Genomic DNA, 25,610 nt, shown 5'->3' with positions numbered 1-25,610 from the left:
CCTTCAATTAACTATCTCACAAACACTATATCAGAATTCATTCATCAATTCAGGAGAAATCATAACAGAATCCCCAATTTACGAGAATCATGACAGAATCTCAAACTCCATTAAACATCACAACTACTATAACAGAATTCATTCATCAATTCAGGAGAAAACATAACAGAATCCCCAATTTACGAGAATCATGACAGAATCTCAAACTCCATTAAACATCACAACTACTATAACAGAATTCATTCATCAATTCAGGAGAAAACATAACAGAATCCCCAATTCACAAGAATCATGACAGACTCTCAAACTCCATTATTCTTCAGAAACGAAATTAACATTCAAGACAAAAACCCAGACGAAGAAACATGAACAATATCACTTGAAATGGAGCAATTCTTCAAACACGACTCACGATCAATCCTTCGAACACCATTGTAAACTTCAGTAGCCCAAACAACCAAAAAACCCTCAGATGAAACATCAAGAATCCACACCAGATTAGCGAAAGAAACCCTTGGATGAACCACCAAGAAACTGAACCAGAGTAGCGGAAGAAACCCTTAGGATCGGAAACGGCAGCGAGCCCTCTCCGGCTCTGATACCATATTAACCTAGAATATTATGATATACTAAGATTATAGAACAATGGCAGAAAGAATGATGAAAAGAAGAAGAAGAAAGCTCTGTATATTTCGAAGAATATATGAAACGCAATACATCACAACTGACAGCTACAACAGCTATTTATAATAGCTAATGTCTCAATACAAAATGACTCAATTACCCTTTATAACAACTTTCTCCTAACTAACTCAAACCAATTGATTAACTAATATAGTTACATGAATCAGTATGACTATATGGTTATTAGCGACCTCTCTTCCCCATGACAAGTTCGACCTGTTTGTGGTCATTTGTTGGGGTATTTTGGAACTGCAGAAACTCGATGTTGTGGAGCGGGAAGTACGATACGCCCAACATCTTTGTATCCCGGGCGGTATCGTGGTGGCAGGATTTCGTGAAATACAATTCTGAACTTTCTCAACCCAGAGTCAAAGCCCATTTTCCCCCAAAATGGTCTCTTCCTCCCCCAGGGAGTCTGAAAATCAATTTTGATGGTGCCTAGAACTGTGATCGCTATGTGGGGGGAGTGGGTCTCATTGTTAAGGATGAAAGGGGAGTCTTTGTGGCTGCTGCGTGTAATTTTTTCTGCAATGTCTCATCTCCCCTCCTGGCGGAAGCTTTTGCAGCTAGAGAATGTGTGGTTTGGGCGGCATCCAGTGGATTCAGTAACTTGTTAGTTGAAGGTGATTCTCTTCAGATCATAGGGGCCTAACAATGCCCTTCATCCAATTTGTCCTCAATTGGGAACATCATTGAGGATACAAAGGCGTTGCTCCCTATGATCACTGAAGATATTTGTACCCACGTCCATCACCAAGCCAACACCATTGTGCATCGTCTAGCTCGTTAATCTGTCTATAGGTAGTAGTTATCAATGGTTGTACTCTCCCTCTCCCTTCATTGCTGATCTCCTTGTGGAGGAATCGTTGTAATTGGGCTGGGGGTTCCTTTGTGTTTCCTCCCTACCTGGATTCTATTGTCTTTGGTTTTTGGTTTATTTGGCCTCAGCCGCTATCAAATATACTATCTTCCTATATTTTAAAAAGGGTTTTTTGTATTAACACTCTACAAATTGTTGAATGCATCCAAATTAAAATTTAATATTAAATGACTTATTTACTCCACTATGCAAATTTTGACCTTATTAGGTTTAAAAAATATATATAAATTTATAATTACACCCCAAATCATTTTTAGCGTATTATTTATCTTCTCAACTATCAAAACCCTCTCATCCTCCATTGTTGAATAAAACCCTAACCAATGAAACTACAAACATGTTGATTGAGAAAAATTGTTTTTGACGAATGGAACATGAAATCAATGTTTCGGAAGCTTCACATGAGGTAAGACTTCATATTTTTCATTGTTTTAATGATTTCGATGACATCGATAAGTATTTAATTTTGCGTTAGCTGCATTATTTAAACTTCTATATTCATATTCATCTTTTTTAAGGTTCATATTAATCTTGAGTACCCAGTAACATGAGTCATATTAGTGTTAGTCATATACTACTTTTACAAATTGAGGATAGCCATTCTCCACATAAACTCCAACTCTCAATCTTTTGCCGTTTGATTGACGTAAGTTTCTCATTGCGAGTTTTTCTTTCTTTTTTCTTCTTTCTTTTCTTGTCACTGGGAGATGATTCGTGGAAAATGAGGTGAGACATGGCCTGTATTTAAAGCAATCTGAGACCGATTCAGTTTTGATTTATTAATTAACTTCTACACCTGGATCATTAGCAGAGAGAGTCTTTATTTATCTTGTTCAAGATTAAGTCTAAAGACTTGTGAAATAAATCTGAGATCGATTCAGTTTTGATTTGAAATCTTTTGGCAAACTAAACGTTCAAATGATTATATTCAATCCCTGAAAATTAAAAATGAGTGTTATAAGATTTGAAAATTGTGGGGTGTAAATAAAATGTGGGGTGTATGTACAAAATATAAGAGGTATATTGAAAATGTGGGGTGTGGGGAGTATTATGGGAAAGTATGTTGGGTGTATTAAGATAAATTTTAAGTGAAAAAACAAATGTGGAGTGTATTAAGTATGTGGAGTTTATTCAACAATTTGTGGGGTGTTAATATATTAGCCTTAAAAAAACGATACAAAATTAAGTTACACTAATTTAAGAAAGCTAAAATAATTTGTAACCCACTCAATTCCTAAATATATTAGCAACCCATGTAAGAAAGAATATATATATTGAATCCTGCAGTATATATTGAACATATGTCTACTTCTCCATTTGTTTTCTTATATATCCTAATTTTTTTTACTGGAATTTGACAAATCATCTACACTAACAGATTTTTTTTTTTCAAAATTTATAATAATAGAGGAATGTCGATGCAAATTTCCGCCTTACTTTGATTGACAAATTTGCACTTGCAAAAAAATCAACACCTTTGGTCAAAGATCAAAAGCCTCACATGCCCACTATAAGTGCACGGGTGGTTTGGTCAAATGACCTCCGATACTTAAGTCAGAAACTTTGAGAGAATGAGTTTTTCGCTATTCTATATGGTGAAAGGCTTCCTGAATTTTGGAGATAAAGTGAGTATTTATAGGAGAGAATGAGAAAGGCCAACCCTCTAGGGTTTAATAAGGGTGGCCAACCTTAGATGGTATTTTAGTGGAAATATTCTAAGATATTTGTGTAAATAATATCATGGAGTAAATAGGCAAATCCTAAATAAATGGAATTAGAATTATTTATTTGAAAAAAAATCTTCTTTGATTAGTAATGTATTTATGATAAGAATAATGAATTATTCTGTCATAAATACCTTTGACTTTTCCTATGGGCAAAGGTACCTTGAGCAATCATTGATCTTTGCCTACTCTGCCTTTAATTGGGGTAGTCTTGTCTTTCGTGGGAAATAATCTACTTGTTAGCTCCATGATTTTTGAAATTATTTTTCGCTCCACAAAGAAGCTCCTATAGAGAAAAATCCAAAGAAAAAAAATTGAATTTTTTCAAAAACCACTAGAACAAGTTACGAGCCCAAGAATGGAGGAGTAGAAAATTAAGTCACGAGAAGGAGAGCAAGTGATTCATTTTTTTATACAGACTAAATTTAGTAGAATGTAGATACAAACTGAGACTGATGAATGTGGGTAATTTTTTGAAATCGTATATAGTCGAGATTTAGAAATATGTCATTTTTGTTGTACACAAGCTCTTAATGTAAAGTTAGTAGAGTGTAAACAGAAAATGAGAGACTGATTGAAATTTTGTATAGGCCTTTTTAGTTGTACATAGGCTCTTATTATAAAGTAATGACTGAAACTATACTCAATGTTTCCAACTATTCATTTGTCATCTATAAAGCGTTATCCATAAGTATTAGTTGTTTATGCACATCTCGTAAACTACTATTTAAGGAAGGGTGGTGTTATACACTCCTTTTTATCTTTCATACTTTCTTTTCAATTTCAAGCTGTCAGATTGAATGTGTTGAAAAAGATCAAAGAACGGAAATTAACAAAAGTATGTGAAAAATAAAAATAAGTGTGGATGATAGCTCATTTAGGGTGCGTTTGTTGTACCAGACTAACTCGGACTGGACTAGCTTCAGAGACTAAGCTGGACTGTTTTAGTGAAATGTTTGGTGCAGTGTCGGACTAAGAAGCAAGATTATAATATTAAAATATTAAAATATTTTATATTAATTAATATTTTAGGGAACTGTTATTAGCAATCCAAAAATCTTATTTTACACTCCTCATAAGCGTATTTTTCTTTCTAATTATAGAAAATTTGGAATGTCAAATGAGATTTTTAAAATGCTAATAACAATTCCCATATTTTATTATTACTTCATCTTTTTCCATTTTTTTAATCTAAAATCATCTCTCCAGTCCCTGTAACCTTCCACCTCTACATCCCCCTTTCCCTTTTTCCCCATTTTTGTCTCTCCCACCCACCGGCCCTTTCTCTCCCTCCCACCGTCTCTCTCTAACCCAAACAAGCGATGCAACCAAAGTGATGGCAGAGAGTGTCTCCATTTGCCTCACCAACGAAGCAACTAAAATCCCCAATCTTCCTCACCTCCTCTTCCCACAAACCCATCTTATCCCCCACCCCAAAAATTCACTCAAAATCCCCAACCTGTATCTCCACTGAGGTCGTGGTTGAACCCATATACGACTTGGTTCTCGAACTGAGCGTGATGAGGTGTTGGGAGTGGGCAAAGAACTATGGATTCCCTTATTTTCTTCCTTCTTGCTTTCTCTGCTGATTGGTCAAGAAATGAAATTTTCCCCCATTTTTTCTGTTCTTGGTTTTTGCTCTATTTTTAGAGATATGAAGGTCAGTCTTCAATGGAATATCTTCTGTTTTGAGAGAGATGAAGGTGAGTTTTCTAGCAGACACGGTGATGAAAAGGCGCGGGGGAGGGTTCGCACGACACTGCTTGCAGAAGAGGGAGACAAGACTAGCAATCCCGTAGTTTTTAGGGGGGGCTTACTAAGACCTCTTGGTGAAGCCTTTAGCGTAGGCGAGTTTTGGCTAGTCTCATTAAGACTAGTGCCGCATGATAACAAACACTGGACTAACTAGACTAATAGTTAGTCCAGTCTAGTCCAGTGACAATTAGTGAGGGCAAACAAACGCCCTCTTAAGGAATATATCTATACAAACACACACTAAAAACCACAAAAGTTATTGTTCCTAAGCACATGAATTGACTATATACATACAGTAAAATCACACTAGATACAAGTATGAAGAAACAAAGCAAATAATATAAAAAACATGCAGTTATTTCGAGAATACGGGTAAATCACATAAAACTCAATAATAATAATAATAATTAAATGTAGTATAATATGATATGCTCATCAACAATAAATGCAGTCACACAAGATATTTTATCATGAACAGGCTATGTATATAAATTTACGCTCTAGTACCGCAATTACTTTAAATTCGCACTAAGCACATCACACCTGGATCCTAGAATGCCTAATGAGTGTAAATGCAAGTGCAGTGTGAACATACACGTGAAGCATGCCCCAACCATAATACAAGTGAAAGCATATGCAGATGAGCAGATAAAGATACATGTATGATCATGCCATATTTGGATTCACAAACTCATAAATCACAACAACAACAACAACAATATATATTTCTATTTTTTCTAGATTAAAGTCATGGCATGATATACCATCGTGCATGCCTGTCTCTGAAATTCTCTGAGTAAGTTCTCCTATACAAAAAATCATTATACAGGTTTTTACAGCGAGGGGTTACTATATTACGAAAAGCAAGGTTTTTTAAAATTTTTATTTTTGCCCGCTCACACTATTTGTTTTGCACTCCTCCAGGACTTTTTATCTATACTTTGGTGAAGACAAGGATCATTGGCAGTTTGTGATATTCACTTCCGATAATGTAGGAAGTTATTTCTTTGTAAATATTCTTTACATTTATGTACTTTTATTAATGCTCTGATACTGCATGCATTATAATAAGGGTTAATCCCACACTACACACTCTTAGTTTAATTTAATTTTGATATGAAAAAAAAAAGAAGCTATACTTAGTAAGGGGATATAAACATTACCCCTCAAAATGCAAGAAAAATAAAATACAGAAAAAGATGGGACATAAACCTTACCCTTCCTTTAAAAAAAAAAAAAAAAAAAAAAAGGAACATAAACCTTACCCCTTTTTAAAAAAAAATACAAAAAAAAAAGGAGATATAAGCCAAAACCCCTCTAAAATAAAACTTAAAAAAAGAACTAGTATAAAAAATAGAGAGTTTTAACGAAAAGCCCACGGTACTGTTCACTTTAACGAAAAACCACATTTTTACACTAAAAAGTCAAACCTGATACTATTCACTTTACCCTTTATTTTGTCCTTATTATTAAAACTCAAAGTTTTCAAGTCATTTTCATTAGTTTTCCTTAAAAAATATACATATCTTCGCAGTCTTCATTATGAAAAGAAAACCAAAGATGTACGATAAAAAGTACAATCTAGTATCCTCTAAGCCTTCTTTTCATCATGGTCATAAGCACTGTAATATTGACATGAAGCCTATCTTGTACATTGTCTAACAATTTAAAACTGCGTATCTCTGTGTCTTCTTAACAATTAAGAACCACACACTCCCCCAAAATCCAACGATGAAACCTAGTGCGGAGAAAATATACAACCATGGAAATTGATGCTCACTGTCCACACCTTGGTTTTTCTTATTATCTGCATTAATACCCTCAGTTGGTAGACACTCATTCAGAAGTGGAGGGCCACACAGTTTTGAATTCCCTTCAAACGCAGAAGCACTGAAAGTTTGGAGCTGAGTGCTTGTTGGGATTGGTCCTTTGAGATTATTGTACGAGACACTGAAGGATTTTAAAAAATTAAGGCTTCCCAATGACAACGGGATGTTTCCAGACAAATGATTCATGGAGAGGTGCAAAGTCTCTAGATTTTTTAGGTTGGATATTTGTTCTGGAATGTTGCCAGAAAAGTAGTTGCCACTAAGTTCCAAGTTGTGGACAAGGTATATTTGGCCGATCTCAGTAGGTATTCTACCATGAATATAATTGAGGGATAGGTTTATCGTTGGTGGAAAGCCAGACAATCTTTGCGGGTAAATTAGGTTTACAGGGGTGAAGATTGGCAGGTCAATATAATCGTCTACTTGAGTTATGGTGGGTTCATGTACCAACCTTGGTAGTCCACAAAGTTCTTTTGGAAATTCACCAGAAATTTGGTTGTCTGCTAAGCTCAAGTAAAAGAGCTTGGGAAGAGTCCCTAAAGATCTAGGAATTGGACCTGTAATTCTACTACCTTTCAAAATCAACATCTCTAGATTCTTGAGTTTTGATAACCATAAAGGCATTTGACCAGTGAATTCACAGTTAAAAAAAGTCAACATTCGAAGATTTTGGAACCCACCGAAATCAAGCATTCCTTCATCAGCTGGCAATTCCTCACCTTTGAATGAATACGAAAGCAAGAGTGTTTGAAGACTTTTGCAATGCATTAATATCTTCATTGCCCCAGTGATGTTGGTTAAGCCACTCAGTGATAGAAAGGACAAAGACTTCAATGAAAGAATTTCAGGTTGTATTTGTCCCTTTAGATTATTTGCAGTCAAGCGAATAGCTTTTAGGGATTGGCATGAATAAAGACTTGTTGGAAATGTACCAGTAAAGTGGTTTCGAAGTAGGTCAAGTTTACTGAGGTGACTAAGTTTCGAGAAATTGAGCATGGAGATATCTCCTCCCAAGTTGTTGGCTGCCATACGTATTTCTACAATGTTTGTGCAATTCATCAACGATGGGGGCAAAGAACCTTCGAAATGGTTGTAATCAAGAGCCAAGAGTTTCAATTTGGAGAGCTTTCCAAAATGGAGAGGGAGCACTCCACTCAATTGATTAAAGGAGATGTCAAGGATTTCAAGGTTGGTGAGGTTGAAAATTTTCTCACTTATGGCTCCATGGAGCGAATTGGAAGGGAATGCAATTTCTTTGAGTTTGGTAGCATTGTAGATATCTTTGGGGAGTAGCCCTAAGAGGATGTTGTTACCAGCACGAAAAATTTGCAGTTTTGAACACTCCCCGAGTCCAGGAGAAATGCTACCATTGAATGCATTGAGGGAAAAATCCAACAGCCTAATCAAGGGAGAAGAATGAAGACATAAAGAGGATGGGATCAAACCTGAGAAGCTATTGTTGTGGACGTTGAAACTAGTTAAATTCCGAGCTTGTTGAAAGAATGATGATGGAATTGCATCGTGAAAGCGATTGCTTGACAAATCCAACATCTGGATATTGTGGGATGGCAGAGAAAAAGGTAGCTTTCCAGAAAGAAGATTAAAGCTTAAATCAAGGATCTCAAGATGATTCAAAGACGAGAAGAATTCAATATCAAGTGATCCAGAAAGTGAATTGTGAGAGAGATTCAAGTGGGTGAGGTGTGTGAGATTTCCTAGTGATGATGATGAGGGGAAAATAGCTCCTTTGAGACCTTTGGAGGATAAGAGCAAATGGGTGACCAAACCATCCTGATTACAAGTGATGCCATTCCAACAACAACAGTTAACTGAAGTCCACTTTAAAGGGGGAGAAGATAGGGTGGAGGTGAAGGACAGAAGAGAGTCACGCTCAGTTTCGTTGCATGCATGAACATTTGTAGAGATGATGTGAGAGAATAAGAGGATGAGAAGAAAGCCATGAGCCATTGGGTTAGAAAGTAAGCTGGTCTAGCATAGATATGTTTCTTTACATTCGGAATTCTGAAAGGTATATATAGAGCAACTAATTGCATGCATAATCCGAAGTTCTTTCCTGTCTTCTTCCTTTTAGCCTGCAAACGATGAATCATTAATGCTCGAAACGCTAGCGGCATGCAATCTGAAAAATTGGCAAACAACCATAACCGTATAATGTTTTGAATTAAGGAGGGGCCACCATGAAGGGACCAGAACTTATACCTTTGTTTCAACGCCGTAGTTGGAAAACCAAACGGGGCATTTAATTTAGAGGAGTAGAAGAATATGAAGTGACACTGAACGCGGTTTTCATACATACATGTTGTTTAGTATTATCAACATTTCGTATTTGGCGTGCCAAAACTTGAATTGACTCAACTAAATAGAAGTTATCTAGTTTTTGTCTCAGTGAGTCGTCACCTACACAATGTAGGTAGGTGCCTAGGCGAGTGCCTAGGTAAATCTAGGCGAGTGCCTAGGTAAATCTAGGCACCGTTTCTTATTTTTAGACACCTAAGAATTAATCGTGTCAATGGCCAGCAGCCTAGGGTCTAGGCAGGCTATGGCGGCCTTAAGCAAGGCCTTTTAACAGAGCACTTCAAAGTCTACGACGGGCCATGTTTAGCAAATTAGTTGAAGACAACAACATTCAAAAGCACTAATGCCTTTCTTGTTAAGTAATTAAAAAAGTTTTTTTTTATTAACACCCTACGTAATGTTGAATACACCCCACATAATGTTGAATACATCTCACATTGAAATTTAATATTAAATGACTTATATACCCTATTGTACAATGACAATTTCGACCTTATAAGATTTAAAAAAAAATAAGAAATTTCTAAATACACGCCAAATCATCTTTAAAGTATATTTATCTTCAATTCTCAAAACCCCTTTCATCCTCCATTGTAAAATAAAATTCTAACCAATGAAACTAATACATTGATTGAGATTTATTTTATTTATTTTTATTTATTTTTTTTACGAATGAAACACGAAATCGATGTTTTAGAAACTTTTCACGAGGTAAGACTCCATATTTTTCATTTTTTTTAGTGATTTCAATGACATCTCCCTATATAAAGTGAGATATTAGTCTTTCGATAGAGAGAATTTAGGGTAGGATCATATTCGTTTGATGAACGATGAAACTTTAAGTTGTTCGAATTTGTGAATTACAAATACTGCAAATACTTGCATGCGATTCCCAGGAAACCATAATATTTTGTTGTGTGTTCAAGCTCTTAGAAGGAATTTAAGGTTTTATGTCATATCATTCCAAGTGCCTGCAGTCATGGGCTGTATCTGCACCATGGTCATGTAGAACCCTCCCAACAATTGCAAGAGAAAATAATCAGCATAAGACATATGTGATTATTTTTCTCCTTCTTTCCCCTTTTTAATTGGGTTTTCTCATACCCTCCATACTTTATGCATGGTATTTTCATGCATTCTCATTTTTGTGATTGGAAACGAAATTGTAGAAGTCCGAGTTATCTGAATATATGAACGGGGAAGTCTTCTGTAGTGAGTCTTTATATGCAGTGAGTATTTTGTAGTCAAAATCCTTGACAGTAGAATACTTTGAGATGCAGACACCAGTTTGCTCCTTAATTTACTCCCAAGTCAATTTAGTTTACAATAATTAAAAATGAGTATTATAAGATGTGAACGATGTGGGGTGTATGTAGAAAATATAAGATGTATGTTGAGAAAGTGGGTTATGAGGGTGTTATGGGAAATGACGTGAGGTGCATTAAGATAATTGTTAATTAAGAAAGCAAATATGGGGTGTATTAAGTTTGTGGGATGTATTCAACAATACGTGGGGTACTAATATAATAATACGTGGGGTACTAATATAATACGCCTTAAAAAAAAGAACAGAACATTTGAATTTTGGGGAGTATAGCTAAATACAGTGATGCCTATCGATGGCTACGTATAACTGTTAACAATATCAAAGTGTCGTACATAGAAAATGCAATTGCCTTACAGTAGTCATACAAAATATCAAATATTAAAATATGAACCAAAAGAGCAAAATCATAAAACATAAGAAAATCCTAAAACTAACCAGATTATACTTCGGTCTATGAGTTAACTCCCTCTTCAGTCTCTTTTGGTCCGAGCAACATCAACAATGTATTGATTCAAGTGCTGACCAAATATTTTCGTAGAGAATGACCCTGTGACATGCTATCGTGCTTCTATACCCCTTCTCTGAGCCATCTGCGGGTCTGTTATGAGTTTAGCCATAGCCAAAGAGAACTCTCATGGGTTACAGTCACACAGAAATCCCGTCTCACCATTCTTCACTGTCTCTACAGGGCCCCCACTGTTGCACAAAATGACAGGTTTATGAGCAGCCATTGCCTCCAGAGGTACAATGCCAAAATGCTCATCCTGCATTTTTGAATATCTCATCAATTTCATTCTCCCCACAATATCTGATCAACGGAACAAAATTATGTAATTTTCCCCTTTGGCGTATAAAGAACACATAGGCATTGGGAGAGAAGTCAAGGGCGGAGCCAAGTACAAGGCTCCTCTAGGCTATAGCATAGGGAGAGTTTGGTTCTTGAAGCTTAAAAATATTAATTTTTGGGTTAGTTTAGGATTTTTAATTGTCATATGTCACTTAAGAAATGAAATTTTTTTATTAGTAAAGTTGTTTTTAAGAATAATAAGAGCTAATAGATGTTAAATAAACTCATTACTTTAACCAATATTATATTTAATAGTAATAAATTAAAACTTTCATACCACAAACGATTCTTTATTTTATTCACTTGAAAACTTTGAAAGCTAGAAACCTAGAAAACATAGCATACAATTCTTGCTTCAAATTACTACATTCAAGTTTTTACTATTATATAACTTCATGTAGACAAAATAGGATTCAAAATTTGATTTCGAACTAATAATTTTAGCTTAGCCCACCCACCGAATAATTTCTGGCTACGCCATTAGAGAAGTGCATTTCTTTCTGCTGTCGAGCAAGAGGTGACGAAGTTAACTTGATTGAACACTCCTTCCGTTTCTGCTAGACTTCTGAGCTCCTCTAAGTACTCAACATTTTCTCTCAAACGATTATCAAAGCCACCTAAAACGTCGGACATGTATTATATTTATCATTCCCGTATGTGAACATATGCAGATCTACCAATCAATTAAGGAATGATACATGGGTATATCAATGTTAAATTAAAGTCAACCAGTACGCCATTGGAGTAGAATTGATTCCTCTTGGTACATGGCCTAAACAAGGGTTGACACCAAACCTAAGGAACTTCTCCTTCTAGCTCATTTCTTTGGACTTGATGTTGGAAGCTAACCAGCTCCTGGAGTCAAGGGGTCGAAGGCAGCAAGGAGCTCCTGAGGAAAGGGTGTTGTCTGCATCGAAGAAGGAAGAAGAAGAAATGAAGGGTTGGCCTCCAATGGCTAGTTTTTGTTTAAACGTGTGAGTGATAAATGTACACTCCAGATTAGATCACTTAAATCCCAATGAAGGGCTAGGAGTTAATCTGGAGTAGTAAGGTGATTTTAGTGTTTAAATATTGTCTAATCACCAACTCTTTTACACAAGTATGGGTGATGGAAATGTACCATACCCTTACACATTTTCTCTATTTAATGAAGTATGGCTGCTGCATTTTCAGCACAACCTTGAAGTTGAAAACAACACTCCGATATCCTCTCAATTCTCTGCCATTCTACCCCCAAGAAACCGATCCAAAAAAATATAACAAAAAATCATCCAAACAAACAAACTTTATCATGGTATCAGAGCTTAGTTTATGATCTAGAAACTTTCTGGGCATAATCTGTGAAAGTTAAGACTTTTGGGAGCACCAATGAAGTGTCCTCAACAACAACAACCAGCAAACAATTCTGAAAATGAAGGGATCTAGCAGTAGCAGTGAGTTAAAAGCTCCAGTCTTTGATGGGGAGAATTATGATTTTTGGAGAATAAGAATGACAACCATTTTCAAATCCTATGATCTATGGGATATGGTTCAACACGGGTATGAACTACCTGAGATGGAGATCAATGCTTTAGAGGAGGATCTCACAGAAACACAACTCAAAACACTGAAGCAGAATCGGATGGAGGATGCTAAAGCACTTGGAAACATTCAAGGTGCTGTCTCAGACACCATTTTCTCGAGGATAGCAAATGAAGAGACTGCAAATGGTGCTTGGGAAGTTTTACAGCAAGAGTATAGAGGAGACACTAAAGTCAGAAAGGTAAAACTTCAGTCCCTTAGAAGAGATTTTGAGTATACAAGAATGAGGGAAAATGAGCTGTTAAAAGACTACTTCACTAGGCTGTTTGATGTTGTAAACAAGATGAAAACATATGGTGAGGAATTGCCTAATGAAAGAATTGTCCAAAAGTTTTTGATTAGTTTGACTAAACCCTATGATTCAATAGTAAGTGTTATTGAAGAAACCAAAGACACTGAAACTCTCAGTGTGCAAGATGTGATGACATCCTTAAGAGCTTTTGACCAAAGAGTCGAGAGGCATGCTGATTTTGCACCTGAGAAAGCCTTTCAATCACTCAATGTTGGATCTGGTAGTCAAGCCAGTGCAAGCAATTAGAAACCACAGTGGAAGGGCAAGAACAAGAAATGGGAAGGAAAAGGGTATCACAACTCTAGACCTAACCAAGGCAGCAACATTAATGCAGGTCCAAGAACCAAACAACAATGCAAATATTGTGACAAATTTCATCTTGGAGAGTGTTGGTTCAAAGACAAGCCTAGGTGCCACAAATGCAACAGGTTTGGGCACATTATGAAGGAATGCATATCAAAGAATGTGCAGCAAGTGAACTGTGCAAACCAAGTGGAGGAAGAAGCAAATGTGTTATGTGCTTTCAGTGCAAAAGTGGAGAAAAACAATGAAGTGTGGTACATTGATAGTGGCTGCAGCAACCACATGACTGCACATGAGTCATTACTCATTGACATTGACACAAACTTCACTGGAAAAGTGAAAATGGGAGATGGAAACATTGTCAAGGCCACTGGAAGAGGAATTCTAGTTATCAACACCAAGAAATGAAGAAGATGCATAAGGGAGGTGATGCTAGTGCCATGACTGGATGAAAACCTACTTAGTATGGGTCAAATGATGGAGCATGGGTATTTCCTACTCTTTGGGGGAATTGTGGTTGAGATCTATGATGACAGATCCCTATCAAATTTGGTGACCAAAGTGGAAGTGAAAAACAAAAGTTTTCCACTTGTGTTGAAGTGCTTAGAAGAAGTGGCAAGGAAAGCAAGTGTGACAAGTTCTATGAAACTATGGCACAAGAGGTTTGGTCACTTAAACATGACAAGCCTAGAAAATCTACAAAAGTATGAAATGGTACAAGGGATACTTAAGATGGATCATTGCAATGAAACCTGTGAAGGATGTGCATTTGGGAAGCATCATAGGGATCCATTTGAAGTTGGCAAGGCTTGAAGGGTAACAAAGCCACTCGAATAGATTCACACAGATGTGTGTAGACCAATGCAAACAACAACAATTAGTGGAAACAGGTATTTCCTAACCTTCATTGATGACTACTCACGAATGTGTTGGGTGTATTTCATAAGGTTCAAGTCTGAGGTATTCACAATATTCAAGAAGTTCAAGGCAATGGTGGAATTGCAAAATGGATACCAAATCAAAAGACTGAGAAGTGATAGGGGAGGTGAGTACACCTCACATGAGTTCAATGCATTTTGTAAAGATGTGGGGTTGGAGAAGCAACTCACTGTGGCATATTCACCACAATAGAATGGGATTGTAGAACGAAAAAATAGGACTATAGTTGAAATGGCTAAGTCTATGATGCATAAGAAGAACATACCTTATACATTCTGGGGTAAAGTTGTGAACACCTCAGTGTACCTATTGAATAGGTGCCCTATTAAAGCACTAGACAAGAAGACACCATCGAAGTGTTCAGTGGAAGGAAGCCCTCTGTGAAGCACTTGAGAGTGTTTGGCTCAGTGTGCTACACTCTCATCCCTTACCAACTAAGGCACAAGTTAGAGAAATCAAGTAACAAGGGTGTTTTTGTAGGCTATGGTACCAGTGAGAAAAGGTATAGAGTTTATAATGTGTTGACTCAAAAGATAATCCTATCAAGGGATGTTATCTTTGATGAAGACTCAATGTGGAACTGGGAAACAAGGGTAGAAGAAAAGGACAATGTCTCTCTACAACTTGACCTCAACAAAAGGCAAACAAGGGAGCCTATGGAGACCTCAGTTCAAGAAGAAGTCACAGATAATGGTGACATACAAGGGACTCCATAGCAAGCTACTATGAGTCCACAATCAAATTAATCACAGATAACAACTCCAAGTTTAACTCCAATGAGATTGAGAAACCTGGATGAGATTTATGCTACATGTAATTATTGTGTAGTAGAACCAGAAACATACGAAGAAGCTGAGAAAGACAAAGCTTGGAAGAAAGTAATGAAGGAAGAGCTTGAAATGATAGAGAAGAATGACACTTGGGAACTTGTAAATCGACCAAGTGACAAGCTTGTGATTGGAGTGAAATGGGTGTACAAAACGAAGCTCAACTTAGATGGTTCTGTGCAAAAGAACAAGGCCAGGTTGGTGGCCAAAGGTTACTCACAGAAACCAGGTGTAGACTTCAATGAAAGCTTTGCTCCAATAGCAAGGTTAGACACCATAAGGACCTTGATAGCCCTAGCAACCAAGAAGGGTTGGAAGTTACATCAATTGGATGTCAAATCTGCATTTCTAAATGAAGTGCTAGAGGAGGAGGTGTTTGTGGATCAACCTCAAGGGTTCACAAGTCAAGAGTTTCCAAAAAAAGTGTACAAGTTAAGGAAGGCTTTTTATGGCCTAAAGCAAGCTCCAAGATCTTGGTACAGTGAGATTGATTCCTATTTCACTGAAAAAGGATTTCAAAAAAGTCCTAGTGAAGCTACACTCTACACCAAGACAGAAAGCAACAACAAGACACTCATTGTCTCAATCTATGTGGATGATGTTGTTTACACTGGAAATGATGCTACAATGATTGAAGAGTTCAAAGAAGAAATGATTGACCTAGGCATCTTGCATCATTTTCTTAGCATTGGGGTAATTCAAGAGGCAAACAACATCTTCATTCATCAAAGGAAGTATGCTGAAACCTTGCTTGAAAAGTTTGGTTTGAAGGGTTGCAAATCGGTCTCTACACCTCTAATTGCAAATGAGAAACTTAAGAAGGATGATGGAAGTGAATCTGCAGATGCTAGTCTCTACAAGAGCATTGTTGGTAGTTTATTGTACTTAACTGCAACAAGGCCAGATCTAATATTCTCAGCAAGCCTACTTTCTAGGTTTATGCAGAATCCTAGCAAGATACATATGGGCACAGCTAAGAGAGTGCTGAGATATGTGCAAGGAACACTAGATTATAGGATTAAGTATGAAATGGGGAAGTCAACTATCCTAATTGGATTTTGTGATAGTGACTGGGGTGGCAGTGAAGATGATAGCATAAGCACATTAGGCTACGCTTTCACCTTTGGTTCAGGGGTGTTTTCATGGGCCTCTATGAAGCAACAAAGTGTTGCATTGTCCACAGCCGAGGTGGACTAAGTGAGTGCATTAGAAGCAACGGCTCAAGCTATTTGGCTAAGGTTTATACTCAAAGATTTTGGTGAGTTACAGGTTGATGCCACACCACTCTTGTGTGACAACACCTTTGCAATTGCCATGACCAAAAACCCAGTTTTCCATCAAAGAACAAAGCACATCAAGAAAAGATATCATTTCATCAAAGAAGCATTGCCGGACAATACAATCAAACTAATATATTGCAACACAGAAGATTAGATCGCAGACATATTCACAAAAACACTACCGAAGGAGAGATTCAATTACCTAAGGGGTTTGCTGGAAATGACTCCTAGAAGCAGTTTAGAAGGGAGTGTTGGAAGCTAACTAGCTCTTGGAGTCGAGGGGTCGAAGGCAGCAAAGAGCTCCTGAGCAAAGGGTGTTGTCTGCATCGAAGAAGGAAGAAGAATAAATGAAGGGTTGGTCTCCAACGGCTAGTTTTTGTTTAAATGTGTGAGTGACAAATGTACACTCTAGATTCCCAATGAAGGGCTAGGATTTAATCTGGAGTAGTAAGGTGATTTTAGTGTTTAAATATTGTCTAATCACCAACTCTTTTACACAAGTATGGGTGATGGAAATGTACCATACCCTTACACATTTTCTCTACTTAATGAAGTATGGCTGCTGCATTTTCAGCACAACCTTGAAGTTGAAAACAACACTCCAATATCTTCTCAATTCTCTGCCATTCTACCCCCACGAAACCGATCCAAAAATATAACCAAAAATCATCCAAACAAACAAACTTTATCACTTGATGGTCACTCTGTATATATATATTTTCACATATTTCATGCAAAACGAAGTGGAAATATCTTCGCAAATAACAAGGGAAAATTTGAACACCCCATACAGGGTTTTGATTCGGCTGTACGTCAGACAAGCTTATAAAACTGCTCATAAAGGAACATAAGATACTGTAAGATAACAGCACAATAGTTCATTGCTATTTCGGCTACATATGCTTTTTTTTTGTTTCTCATAAATTACAATTCTAGGCTTGGCTATGGGTCTAAGCCTTCACTAAAAATTCTAGATATAGGTTAGTGTTTCATAATTTACCAAGAAAAACATAAAAGAATATCTTTCCACATCCAGATGCAAATCTTAAATTGCAGGATCCGTAAAGCTCTCAACAGGCAAATGAAGAGGGAAAGCTTAATCACACAACCAGGGTGATTACTGCATGCTTCTACTTGATTATTCATAGCCTAACTAACAGATAAACAGTCTTCAACAGCAACATAAGTAATGAAGGAACATGCATTTCCGTGTAGAATCGTTAAGATTAGTAGAGCACTCAGGAAAGATAATAAGTAGGAACTTGCCTACAATTGTTAAGGAAGCTTCAGCCAGATCAGGACCTTGAAGCATATCCCCTTCGAGCGAATGAAGCAAAGCAAAAGCTGAAATTGCCAGGTCTATATTCTTTTTCCTCTCAAAATGATTGATAGACAGAAAATTTAGCCTGGAATGAGAAAACCAAAGCTGGAAAAAAAATAGTGAACTACCCGATGAAATTCTGAGAAGAAAATCTTCAAAGTTATGGTTAGATATAGAATTATAAAGGTAGTATAAATTAAACCAAAAGGCACCAGCAGATATACAAAAATGTTCGTAACTTGTACGAATTGGCTGGTTCATTAAACTGATACACGTTGACAGCTGGCTCAATCCCTCGTGCGTCAAGATGCTTAAATGTCTTTGCAAACATAGATGCTGTGAATTTGCTGTTAACAAGAATCTTATCTGCCATTCCTGCAGGAGTATTTATCGAAAAGAAAATGGAAATCTAGTAAGAAATAGTAGTATATCCACAAAAAAATAACACTGAAAAGATGCACAAGAAAAATTAGATGAATGTCATAAAGCCGAGATATAGAATCAGACCAGTTGTCAATTCTTCTATGAAGTCTGGGATTTCTATATATCCTCCTCAAAACAGTTGCGTGCTTAGCCAGCAATAAATCCGGAAAATGACAACCAGAAGTTACCAGATAACAATTCACACGAAGTAGGTGCAAATACCTTTGTTGCCTTCTTAAGCCTCAGCAGTGGGATGACAACAGAAACCTGATCTGCTAGTATTACATCAAACGATGGCCACATGAACAGCATGCAGAGAGCAACAGAAAGGCACCGTATATATGCACACAAAGCATGGAGTCGATAGAATATATGTCGGGGTTGGATGGCACCATATACAGTAACTGGAAAGATTCCCGTGAAACCAAATGACAGTAAAACATCAAACTATGCAGTGATCTTGAATGACAGTTGATCAACTGCGAAGTTGATCAAACTATGCAGTGATCTGGAGTTACCGATGCCCAGATCGGGATGAATGATTGCAACGTTCGACTTGGAGCCTCCTTTCTTCTCCTCCATTTTTTCAGCTCCTTCTTTCGCCCCAATTCTCTGCACATTCTAATTCAAAATCTTAAAAAGGAGAAACCATTTCTGCTATATTGGGCCGAAACGGGTCGGGTGTGACCCAAATTGTATAATTATAAAACTATTTGAAACTGGTTTTTACATAAGTGTAAATTGCACCAATGGTCCCTTATGTTTAACTCTATTGAAGTAATGGTCTTTCAATTAAAAATTCATTACCATTGGTCCCTAAACTTTAATCCAACTGGAGAAATAGCCTTTTAACTTTTAACCCAATTAGAGTAATGGTCTCTCAACTTTAATCCAATTGTAGTAATAATCCTTCAAACGTAATTTATTTTAACAAAATTCTGACGAAGTTGACGAAATGACCATAGCTACACGTTTTGATGAATTGAGGGACCACAATTGTAGTAATGGTCCTTTAAACATAACTTATTTTGACAAAATTCTAATGAAATTGATGAAAATGACCATAGCTACATATTTTGATGAGTTGAGGGACCAATGGTAATAAATTTTAGTTGAGGGACCATGGCTTCAATTTGGTTAAAGTTGAGAGATCATTGCTACAATTTACTCTTTACATAAATAAGCACCTGAGTTGGTTCTTCAACAACGTGCCCCAAAAGGTTGAATAGGACGTAAATCATGCAATGAGCAGTTTATGCTTCGTGATAGTAAGATGTTGATGGTAATTAGGCGGTGTGTTTTATAGAAGGGAGACTTTAGATGCGGTCCCTAGTTATGAACAATCTTTGACTGAAACCTTGTTGTTTTTCAATTTTTGATCCAAGTCCCTAAAATTAATTGATAATTTATTTCTATGTACGTTACTATATTTTTTAAATTAAAAATTAAAATTTATAGTTGTTTATAGTAATGAGATTTTAAATAAAAAACCATAATTTGTGGGATTAAAAATATTAAAATATAAATTTACTATTGTGTGTGTGTGTGTGTAAACATGGGTACATTCATAAAAAATAACCAAAAAATTATTGTATCAAAACATGGGTACATTCTTCAAAATGGGTACATTTAGCAAAAATAAAAATGGGTACAAATAAATAAAAAAATATGGGTACAATACAAATAAAACTTTAAAAAATATGGGCACAAAAAGAAATTAATATATGGGTACAAATTAAAATTGAAAGGAAAATTGGTACAAATTAAAAAAGGGTTGCAAAATAAAAATGGGTACAAACTAAAAATAAAAATATATGATAAAAAATTTAGCCATAAATATAAATATACTAATTGTAACATTTTTAATATTAAATGAATATATTTAGAAATAAAAAATATTTTATTATTGAAATAATTAATGATATTATTAATACAAAGGACCTTGATCAAAAATTGAAAAGTAATAAGGTTTTAATCAATAGAGTAGTAAAAATAAGGATGAAAACCTAATTACTCCTTTATAGAAAGACGCAGTTATAGTTTCTGATATTCACGTTTGGGTTCAGATATTTTGTATTATTTTATTTACATTATCTTGTACAGTAGTACCACATCAGTCATAATACTTTCATTTAAATTTCGCCATATGGTTGGGGTCTAGACCACATAAGCATGGTGGTTGTTGGTATGAACTTTGAACTAAGAATTGATGCAGCTTTGGATTCTTATGGATAATCCAATAGAATTAATACTGAAAGTTTACCAATGGATAACACTTCAAAGTTGATTGTATAATAAAGTTGTCCTTACTCTATAATAATTTCAAGTTTTTGTATAAAGTTTGTTACTTTGAAGTATACCTGTTAGTACTTTCTCTTATATATGATTCGTATAATCATGTTTGCACGTGCAACAATCTGATTGTCGGTCTTTCAACATTTGAGAATCACTGTAAGAGTGCATTACTCTGCGTAACCCAACTAATATACTATTTTGTATATTTTTTGTGAACAATGAGTTGACATTCGAAGTGATTGAGAAACTTTGGTGGGCTTAATCAATAATAGTTTCAAAATTTTAGTATAATTTCTGTTACTCAAAATATATGCGTAGAGTATTTCTTCTTATATATGATTTGTATAATCATGTTTGAACGTCTCTCAATATGAGTGTTTTGAATAAATACAATTTTGATCATTTTTTACTTTGATTGAGCTGTTATTGTCCGTTGCATGTGCGTAGATAAATACCATTTTGTCCGTTATTATCCCAGTGTGCCTCAAGAGTAATTTTGTCATTTTACCCAAAAGTCCACGTGTCGTCTTCATAATTTTCTTGACTATTTTTGGCTCCACAAATGCCTTCACCCTTGTTGGGCTGCTCGCAGGAAAGGGTATCAGGTGTAGAGATCTTCTCTATTTTTAGGAAACATAGGATTGTTTCCTATTTTGATGTAGATTCTATCTTTAATTGGAAATTAGAACCTTCTAGGAAAAAGAAATAAATTACTGCTAAAGTCTATTTAAGTCTACCTTAAGTAGATGGTTAAATCAACTTTAGAGAGCAATTTATTCTACCCTACAAGAGAGAGAACGCTAGAGGATATTTGTTCCCCCTCTCCTAGCAATCTTCTACACTTGCCTGTGCAAAGATCCGTCTTTCGTTGCTTTCTTCATCTTCACACAGCACCAAGGTAAGAAAAAATTAATTTTTCGTTATCTTCGTAGTTTTTTGGAGCCTCGGGGCTTGAAATTGGCTCGACGAGGGTCGAGAAGGTGTGAAAAATGGCTTGGAGAGGCCACGACACTGTTGACATGGGTAGCATGGTGCGGCGGTGGCTCGACTTGGGTCGAGGGTTGGCGGGGCATGGCTGGCTTCGGCCAGGACGCTGGGGTGTTGGACTGAACCTAGCACGGACCAGGTTGTGTTGGGAGTATGCCCATAAAGCCACTCATTTGATGTAATAGCTTTTGGAATACTTATTGTGTTAAACTATTATATGTTTAATGAAGGGCAAAGCTTACTGTTAATCACTATTTATTGTATTATGTGTTTAAGTAATAAGGGAATCCAAGGAATGTATTTAATCTAAGAGAGAAGTGATCTAAGTAAGTTAGATTAATTAGACCTTTCTTTTATGTTCATTCCTAAAACATTCCTAGCCATAGGATTGCCAATTGGGCATTGATGTGTTATGTTAACTCAAGTGTGAGTATGACTAGTCTCAAGTCATTTAGTGTTGGACATTGAGACAAACACATAGGTGCTCAAAATGGTAATCGAGTACACTAACGATCAAAAGAGAGTTTGAACATACATGTCATGTAAGAACTCGTAAGTTGCAATATGCAAAGTAGTCCTTTGACCTGAGGCATCATAGAATACTCTGAGATATGATTCGGGAGTCTTTGGCCAAAACATATGAATATGACTTAGGAAGTTTGTTTGAAATCATATTCCATTGAATCATATAGAGAAGTATCACATTTGATAGTAGACATAAAACAAACTATCACTCAAACAATGTGATTAAGAATATTGTATTAGAGAAGGACTGTATTGCATTGTAATTGTAACTGGATAGGCTCTCCAACCACTTCTACTTAGCTTGGGTAGCCATGACATACTGCTAGGTGTCGCTCATGGTTTGTGGAAGCCCTGAAGATTAGCAAACACTAATCTTCATCAAAGGGAGAATTGAAATGTAGTTTCAATTCACAATCGATCGTTAAAAGTAACAATCATCCATTGCCTCGCTAATTGGAACCTAATGGATCGTACACCGAGTAAGGATGAAAGTGAAGAAATATAAATGAGATGGATAAGCAATTAAATGGTTTAATTGAGAATGGTTAAGATTAATTAATTAGTTAATTAATTATACGAAAGGTTCGTATTGGGCTTTCAATTTAGTTTCGGGTCTTGGGGTCCAAAAGGGTTTCGGTCCACAAGGCCCATTATGTTTAAGTTGTATGACAACACTTGGGTGAATCCCTTGTGTAAACAAGGATGAGCTCCAAGGGTAATGAAATTCAAACTCTCTCTTCTCTTTAATTTGTTAATGAGTCTTTTGGTTCACCATTCACTAGGCTTTAAAAGTCATGGGTTTTTAGAATTGTTTTTTAATGCATGCCTACTTTAAAGTGTTATTAGTTTGTTTTATGTGTTCAAATGTTCTCACATGTTCTTAGCTAGGACAAATTTTTTCCTTCAGGTTGGTGATGGACTGGGCCGAGGAGGCGCGAGCCTCCTTTCTTTTTATTTTTGCTATGCTAGACCCGTGTATGAGAAGAGAAAGATAGAGGGAGGCACGGGGTTGCCAGGCCCCCTCTATTTGGATTAGGTCACTAAGCCATTGGGCCGAGAATGGGAAAGCCCAAACCGTGGGGCTTGGCATGGCTTGTTGGGCTCCTATGATCTTGGGCCTGGCACGCCGTTGTAGAATTTCTTCGAGCATGTCTTCTTCAAGTCACAAGGGTGATGATGGTGTACCGCCGTTGTATCGTCAATGCGGGTCTTTGAGTAAGGTAGGCTATTTCAAGGCTACTCACTTCAAAATTAATTCTAATGACTCGTTCAGAGACTTCCTTGAAGCATACAAGTATGCAATTCCGTCGGGGGTGCGTGTAAAGAGTGCCAAGGAAAATAACAGTCTTGAGCCATGTAGTGGGGCTAGGAAAGCCATTAAGTTTCACCCCTACTACTTTGTGTTGTGATTTACTTTCCCCATGCCGCGTTTCTTCCAAGAAGTGCTTTGTTCCATGAAGTGTTCCCCCACTCAATCAAGGTGAAGGTGTTGGCTCGTCCGATCACTATCGTGGAGCCTGCTGCGAATGAAGGTGGAAAAAATAGATTTTCCCCACATGATCAAGAAATGTCGGCTGAAAAGAAGCCGAAGACTTCCTTCGCTACTCGTAAGGGTCCGCCTGCTGCTGATAAGATTATGATTGACTTGACTTCTTCCAATGGGAAGAAAGTTAAGGCTGCTAGATCTGAGCCAATGACGCCTGCCATGTCAAAGGTGGCTAGTAAGATTACTAATATGATTGCTTAATGTAGAGGTTCCGTCATGCCCCAGTGCCGAAATTTATGCCAAAACATCCGTCGAGAGCTAAGTCTAGTTCACCTTTGGAGAGGCTTGCCACTATAAAGAACGATAGAGTGGACTTTGTTGCTAAAGTGGCACCAAAGCCTACTCCCTTCGCTGCTGAGACTAATTCACCTATTAAGAAATAGAAGATTGCTTGCGTGGGCAGTTGTGAGAAATCCAACAAGCTTGTTTCTCAGGAGGCTGCTGATATTTGTGCGCTCTTGAAACCATATCTGCTTAAAGACATGGACGCATGTGCCAAGCTTGTTAATGGCGTTAAATGGGTTGTCTGCCCAAGTTCCTTTGCGAAGCATACGACCGAATATAAAAGGATTGTTCTACTTGCTATGATGCAGAAAATGTCGATAGGCTTGAACCCCAAGTGCTGGAACTCCAAGGTGCATTGAAGATCAACAAAAGTCCGAAGAAGGAAGTGGATGGTTGCAGCGCGTCTGTGTTGGTCTGCTCGAGGAGAACGAGTAGTTGAAGAGTGATAAAGCTGGGATCGAGACTTTGCTTGTTCAAAGTCAAGCTGATTTCTACAAGCTGGGTTATGTAGATCATCTTTTTGGTAGGCCATCTGACTTTGAGTTTGCTGGGAAAGACTTTAAGACCTTTTCTATTTCTCCAGAATACTTTCTTACCTTTACTTTGAAGGCTTCCATTGGTGAAGTAGTCGGATAAGTTGGTACCCAGGTTGGGGCAACCGGGGGTGAAGCGCTGGATGATGCTGCTGTTGAGAGCGTCGCGGCTGTTGAATGTGTAGCAACCGAGTAGTAATGGGATATCCAAGCTGCTGAAGAGTAGTCTTCTAGGTAGCCTTTAGGATTTTCTTTATTTTCCTTGTTGCTTTTTACTTTGCTTAAACTCTTTCGACCGTTGCTAGTTGTTTATAAATTTTGCTAGAAAGTTTAATAAACTTGCTTCCTTCGCTTTTCATCTTTGCTTATTTTGTTCACTCCCATCTTTTGACTTTAAGACCAACGGTAGGCGTGCTACTTTTTTATAAGCAGACAAGCCCACGTAGCCTATGCAGTTGTAAGTGTTGGTGTATAACTTTTGTAAAGTTGTTACTCATAGGGTCAGCAGCCGGAAGGCTTACATACGGAAGCAGATGAGTCCGCGTGATCACATGGTTGTTAACTTTGGCTTTCTTTAATCCTTTGAGCTGTATGGCCTGCATCACAACATACTAAAGATTTTGGTTAATCAAATTCGCTAACCTTTTGTATCAAAAGTATGCGGTTGTATGGAATTTCGTAAGCAAAGGTCCAAGAGAACTCCTTGCTTCTATGTAACCAATTTTGTGGGTTGCTAGCAAGTATCACAATACTTTAGGAATTAGTGTAGATCTTAAACGATCATTCCGCACTTTGGCAGATGTGAAGCTTATCTACTGCGTAGCATGTCGGCAGTGGGTAAAGCTTCGTATATACATGCTAACTTGTTTAATCTTTCACAAAAACGTGCGGTTGTATAAGTTTAGCGCGACTTACTACTCGAATAGCAAGTCGTAGGCAGTCTTCTAGGGCAGCCGTCCATAAGGCGTATTGTGTAATGTGCCTCCTCCGTCTTTGAGGCCCGATTCCCCATGGATTAGGCCAAGAGACCCAAAATCCTTCAGTTAGCTAAGCCTTGAAAAACACCATTGTGGCTACTTTTAGAAATCTCGGTGCAAGCCATCGTGCACTT

General features: G+C 37.0%; 1 protein-coding gene and 1 long non-coding RNA gene across 10 annotated transcripts in view; one reads left to right on the top strand and one right to left on the bottom strand.

The window, feature by feature from the left end:
• Nucleotides 1-18,745, top strand: part of LOC126614638 (uncharacterized) — a 121,217-nt gene extending 102,472 nt beyond the window's left edge. The window contains exon 3 of the long non-coding RNA XR_007620467.1: nucleotides 18,608-18,745. This is a non-coding gene — a long non-coding RNA (uncharacterized LOC126614638). The remainder of the gene's footprint in view (nucleotides 1-18,607) is intronic.
• The window catches only part of LOC126614629 (receptor-like protein 2), a 179,565-nt gene that overhangs the window by 135,984 nt on the left and 17,971 nt on the right, over nucleotides 1-25,610 (bottom strand). For 4 of the 9 annotated variants that reach the window (XM_050282279.1, XM_050282282.1, XM_050282278.1 and 1 more), the window contains exon 2: nucleotides 7,089-7,154. In XM_050282279.1, coding sequence (XP_050138236.1) covers nucleotides 7,089-7,154 — 66 coding nt within the window. Of the gene's footprint in view, nucleotides 1-7,088; nucleotides 7,155-7,591; nucleotides 8,627-18,550; nucleotides 18,798-25,610 lie in introns of those variants that run through there. The other 5 variants (XR_007620464.1, XR_007620461.1, XR_007620457.1 and 2 more) reach the window with 5 other exon arrangements.

This window comes from Malus sylvestris, chromosome 3 (genome assembly GCF_916048215.2).
Source record: "Malus sylvestris chromosome 3, drMalSylv7.2, whole genome shotgun sequence".
Taxonomy (NCBI): Eukaryota; Viridiplantae; Streptophyta; class Magnoliopsida; order Rosales; family Rosaceae; genus Malus; species Malus sylvestris.
The sequence above is the reverse complement of the archived record's forward strand: the minus strand, read 5'-3'. Positions and strand labels throughout refer to the sequence as shown.